General features: G+C 44.6%; 1 protein-coding gene across 3 annotated transcripts in view; it reads left to right on the top strand.

The window, feature by feature from the left end:
• The first annotated feature begins 854 nt into the window (after nucleotides 1–854).
• sash1a (SAM and SH3 domain containing 1a) overlaps nucleotides 855–6,000 on the top strand; it is a 165,103-nt gene continuing 159,957 nt past the window's right edge. For 2 of the 3 annotated variants that reach the window (XM_084954180.1, XM_084954179.1), the window contains exon 1: nucleotides 855–2,426. In XM_084954180.1, the coding sequence (XP_084810306.1) occupies nucleotides 1,926–2,426 (501 nt within the window). In that variant the 5' untranslated portion in view covers nucleotides 855–1,925. The remainder of the gene's footprint in view (nucleotides 2,427–6,000) is intronic. The other variant, XM_084954182.1, reaches the window with a different exon arrangement.

Here is a 6,000-nt window from a genome sequence, read left to right as displayed (position 1 = left end):
ATTGTAGCCCTGTAGCGTGCCACTTGATTTAGTAGTATTTGTATATTGAACATTCACCATACATGATAATGTCACTATACTGTGTGCAGGCTAAATATAAACTCCAATTTATCATATCATGCTGTTCTCATTTGGGGTTTTATTGCTCACAGCAGCTAAACCCCTTTTTATATGGTTTATTTATTTATTTATTTGCAAAGTATAGGGGGACAATAGAGCATTCTGAAGTAATTACACTGACAGCAACAGACATGTAAATCAGACGAGATGCTAACCCACTCAAGTCTGACTGGACTGGAAACATCTCCCCTTGCTTACACCTCTGACATTCTGACATGCATTTGGCAGATTTGTGATGCAGCTTCCCCAAAAACAATGCTTTTCTCACTCGTCCCTGACTCGTGTACTTGTTCTCTCGCCCTGCCATATGTCATAATAGGCTGAGGCAAATCACTTCCAGCTTAGAGCAGATATAGTGATTGTATCAAACTGACCCCTAACAAGCTGTCAGCTCACATTTGATAAAGCATGCATCAGCTCTGGGCAGCCTGGCATCCGTTTGGACAGTCCAGACAGGTCCTACTCAAGCCGTGTTATTTCTCTTAGTTGTCTGCCTCTCCGTGTTTTCCCTGACAGTTTGACTTGTTGTCTCATACTAATGATCGAGTGGTTTAGCAGTTTGATAGGGACTCAAGTGCAGTGTTGGACAGTCAGGAGATGTCTGCTCATTTCATCATGGGCAAACAAGCCTCTCCCTCTCTCTTTATTTCTCTCTTTTCTGGTTATTAAGTCGGATCCTGCTGCTGAAATCTTCAGTTCCACAGTTACCACGTAGAGGGAGCCCGTGCGTGTTGAGAAACCAAAGTGTGGAAATGCTGAATGAGTGAGAGTGTGTGTATGAGAGAGGGAGGGAGAGAGAGAGGTGGACGAAATCAAATCGTAGGGGAGTAATAATGTCAAACAAACCAGCAGCAAGATAATCCATTCGGACTGTGCGCCAGGTTTAACAGACTCTCTTTTCGTTTCGGAGCAACTTCGGACAACTCGATGGGAACCTGATGACCCGCTGACTGCTTGGAGCTGCGCGACAAGTTGCTGTTGGAGGGGTTTAAAAAGAAGGCTCACTATTTTTAAATGGGTACAGAGAAATTTCGGGGGGCGTGGACGTGAGAGGAGCAGAAGCAGAAGCAGCAGCAGAGCAGCATGTTGGCTCTTGGCTCCAGTTCCAGTGTGGTGATGTGCCGCCTGGAAGAAGAAGAAGTGGTCTGCGCGTAGACGGAGCGGTTGGACGCGGAGCCCTGTGATTGTCAGGCGTCGGCTGCGGACTTTCTGTCATTTTGAAGATCTTTTGGTATTATTTGGATTTCGCTTGCTGCCGTTTTGGCGACAGAAAAGGACTTAAGGGAAAGGAGCAAGAGCTGTTAAAGGCTGTCCTGCGTAAGGAATGAAATCTGGCCACGCTACTGCTTCAATGACATATTAAAAAAAAAAAAAAAAAGAAACTATTTGTTTAATGAAAACGTAATTATTGGTTAAGTGGCTGCACATAGTAAGTCACCGTGGGCTGGTAAAATCGATGGTCAAGTAACGTGGCTTGAAAGCTGCCCTCAAGTAATCCCCAAGGGTTCTTCATTTGTAGTCTAAATACTGACAGGTGTTTGTCATTCAGACTGTGTCAGAAAAAGTGTTTTATTCAGTCGTTTTTTTCAGGATTTCATCCACATCAGACTTGGTTATGGTAATCAGACCTTTGGAATGGCTCGTGCACAATTATTTTGATCCAGTTATTTGCGCCTCTCACGCTCAAAGGAAACACGCGTTATATTTGACCACCTTACAATGCGTTTGAAACGCCGAATGGGAAAGCAACGATCACTTTAGCGTCTTCTTGCTCTTGAGTTGTAGCCGATTTGGCAACAGGCAAAATGACAAGCAACGGACCTGTCATCGTCTACGAGTGGCTAAAGACTCTCCAGCTTTCCCAGTATGTCGAGTCCTTTGTGGATAATGGATATGACGACCTCGAGGTTTGCAAACAAATAGGAGACCCCGACCTGGATGCCATCGGCGTCTATATCCCTCATCACAGGCAGAGGATTCACGATGCTGTGCGGAGGCTGAAGGAGGAAGCCAAAGAGACAGCCAGTGGACTGTATTTCACCCTTGAACCCATGCCACCCGCGGCCGAAATTTATAGCGGGCACCTGGTGGAGTGCGAGTCTAAACTGCGGGGATCCAAGTCTTGGACCGAGCCCATCAGTGACCGGGTTGGGCGAAACGGCGGGTACATTGGGGCGCAGAGGAACCTGACCCTGGGCAACAGGAGGGAGCTGATGATTTACCCCAAGCTCAAGCTGAAGATCATGATCAGGGATAAACTCATCAGAGATGGCATCAACCTCGCCAAGCCGCCGTACTCTAATAAGGTAAGTGGAACCCTGGTGAACTCTGTGACCTCATCAAATCAGTTAATGAAAGCACAAGATATACAGGCAATCATGCAGACACATACTTTAAATTAACCCACTTAACAAGCAATTTAGTGTGATGGCCACTAAAATGTAAGCTTTTCCGTTTTTACGCCTAAATAAGTCTTATTGAATTTTACTTCACTGCCATTATAAGGTGAAAAATTACAGCAGATTTAAGAAACTGTTCACAACAAGAGTCAAAGAAATCAGTCAAAGCCAAAAGAGTAAAGCTTTTTAAACTAAACATGGAATAAATCCTTTCCGAAAGGGTTGTTTTGTAGTGTGCCTGAGATGCTTGTGGCAAGGAAGGTCTGTCACATGTTCACATCATCCATCATTTGGTTGAAAGATTGCCCTCTGTCAGCTAAAAGGTGTTTAGCATATTTCAGTGACGTGTTCAACGTCATCTAAAGAGCTGAGTCACAGGCAAATGTCAGTGTGATGCCTAAACATTTTCAGGACCATTGCACTTTGCAGAAGTGTGAGTACTTGCTGTCATTGTGAATGATGGGAGTGAAGTTGCTGCGGATCGATAAGAAGAGAGTAGAGCCTGAGGAGCTTTCACCCTGTCTGCGATTCCTTGTGGGGAGGAATTTACACCCTGATTATTAATCCACTCTGACCTCACCTGTCCCCCGACTTGCTTCGGCATTCAGTGTGGGTGGATCAGCCAGACCCATGGGGCTCAGGCCTAGCTCTTTGCCTTGATGAATTGGCAGCGGGCTGTCGATTGCAGGTGCAGTAAATGAAGAGAGCCCAGCTGGGTAGGCTGTTGCTGTCCAGTGAGGAGCCAGACTGAGAGGGCCTCTTGTTTTCACAGCACTGATAGTGACCTTTCTTCAGAAGTGTTTGAATCATATGCCTTACCAGCTGAGAGGCCTCCACTGAATTACTGCTGTTTGCATAGAGCGGGGCTTTTTGAGAGGAGCCACTGAAAAGGAGCAGGTCATGTGATCTATTCTTTTTCTGTCTAAGGCTCTGCACAGCTAAGAACTGACCTGACACTGCACGGGCATCTTTAGAGGTCTGTTCCGTCGTAACATCAGGCTTGTTAACTTGTCAGCAGAACAGGCAAATCAGATACTCGCTGCTGAACTATTACAACTGAATTATTTATCTTTGTGGTCGCCAGGGACTTCCGCACTTGATTTAGCCACTTTTGAGCCTGTTGATTAAGTATTTTGAGATGTTGAGTGAGCCTGAAGAATTAAGGCAGAAACAAGTGCTATGAGTTTGCTCTGAAAATGTGCAGATTTGTAGTAAGTCTTCATGCTTCCAAGGGCCTCTGTATTTCTAAAAATCCTGGTTATGGCTTGCAAATTTACTTGAGGGTGTGTTCCCAATAACGTTTTTTATTATCTAGTTCCAGTCAGACTGAAAATAATCCTGAAGCTACAGAGTTAATGCAGTTGTGAAAATGTTGATGACTATTTCTGGCTTAACACATGCGTCTACCATTTATTTTGTAGGATCTAAACTTTGGTATCATGCTCGGTATTTGGTATTTGCTCGCTTCCAAATTGGCTTTTTGAAATTGACAACAGTTTTGTATTTTGCATGCTTTGTAAGCTCATTTTGTCCGTTTAACCATTTTGGCTAACTGTGAATCCCACAGAGATTTGGGATTTGTGAGGGATTAACTGTCAGACTCGGCCTGAAACAAAGTGTCGATTCCAGAGGGTTAAACTATCTTTCCATTTGAAGGCTGTATTTATTTAGAGCCGGAGCTCTGGCATTGAAGCTTTTGAGGGGAATGGGCAGGTCAAGGTCTTTCTGCTTCCCTCACTCTTTCTGTGTGTGCGCGTGTCTATGTGCATATGTGTAGCCCTGCAGTTTTGAGTTGGCTCCAGCCCAGTTCTTTTTTTTTTTTTTTTTTTTTTTTTTTTTTTTCTTTCCCTCCTCCACATTAGGAGTGAGAGGAGTGTGGGACATGGAGCTGTGACCAGCTGATAGAGTTTGACTGACTGAGCTGTGATTGGTCTGTAGATATCTTTCCTCGCCCTGCCCTTGAGATGAGATGTCATCCCCAGTGGAGACTGAGACCAGAGATACAGACATAGGGCAATTACAGGACACACAATGTCAATCTCAAGGGATGGTCATTGTGTAGCATAACCAAGATCTCCATCCACATTTAAACCGTCCTCCGTGCTCTCAGCACTCGGATTTTCATGAACCATGGCCCGTGGGTACTTTGCAAGCAAAACCATAGGCGATATAGGCACCGAGATTCATAGATCCTCTCTAGTGTGTGCTGAATGTTTTCGTGGGAGACAACCCATTATCAAACAATTCACTGTAAGGGCACTGCTGGGTGTAATAAATACCCGTGATCCTTATCAAGGCCGTGGAGACCTCTTGTCTGAGAGAGGGAATATTATTTCTTATGATGTAAACAAACACTTGTGCCGTCGGTTGCACATTTCTCGATTTCTCATCGGGGAACAAAGCAAGCGGCGAAGATGCTGCCGCCAGTTTTCTGGTTGTTGAATGCACAGCAGTTATGGAGTTAATGTTCATTGTTTTGGTTGAAAGATTGTGAGACGTTGATGGAATAATACAGATTATCATTTCTGATGATCTGACTTGTACGTGTTTAATTGCTGCTTTGTTTTGCTTCCAGTAAGGGGCGCAGCACATGTGGACAGGATACAGGCAGCTGACATGCTTACATCCATACAGCTGTAATACCAAAACGGGGGGAGGTGGGGGGGGGGTGCATTGATGTACAACTGCAGTGTTTGAGGACATTTGAAGATTTTGTTTACCTGTTCTTTTTCCTTTTTGCACAAGACAAATAATTGCAGTAAGCAAATACAGTATTTACCTAAATTCCCCCATTGTGTCCAGTTACTCTATTTTCTAATCCAGTTCTTTTAACATAATTTCTTACATTTCTCAACCATACTGGATGTTTTGGTTGAATCGTATGGCGCCTTTTCAGCAAGCAAAATTTTTCAATATTGATGTACCGGCCGCTCGGTGCCAAGTTACAAAGATGTGTTCTCATGCTGATCTCATCCAGAGGCTGCTGCTTTCAGCACCAGCAGACATAGTCAGTCATAATAGCGCCTCTTTGTTAGCGCTGTGTGTCAGGAGGAAGCAGAAGCTAAACACTGGGAGATTCTCCATTGTTTGTATGGAAGCTGATGGAGCCACATGTCCTTTCACTACTGGTCTGTTTTGCATTCCCAATTTCCGTCCATTGAAACAAACCGCGGAGGCAAGTGTCCAGCATTGTGCTGATGGGTGGATGATTTTAAAAAATACAAAAAAAACCTTGGTATCATTCAGAGAAAGATAGAGTTGTAAATAGATGGGCACATTGTTTTTGAATTCTGGTGAAGGCTTGGTGGGCGTTTTTTGGTCAGGAACGGGCCGTCAAGTTGTGGGGGAAAGTTAGCTCTGTCTGACCCCACAGAACAGCTGATCACATGTAGCGGGTGCCACAAGTGACAGGCCTGCAGCCTAACTGGCCTTAAGAATGTAAGAGAGGCAGCAGACCATTAGAGGTGTGGGGTGGTGCTAA

This window comes from Perissodus microlepis, chromosome 15, assembly GCF_051167445.1.
Source record: "Perissodus microlepis isolate ML-2025 ecotype Zambia chromosome 15, ASM5116744v1, whole genome shotgun sequence".
In the NCBI taxonomy this organism is placed as follows: Eukaryota; Metazoa; Chordata; class Actinopteri; order Cichliformes; family Cichlidae; genus Perissodus; species Perissodus microlepis.
Note: the sequence above shows the minus strand (reverse complement) of the source record. Positions and strands in the feature narration are given on the sequence as shown.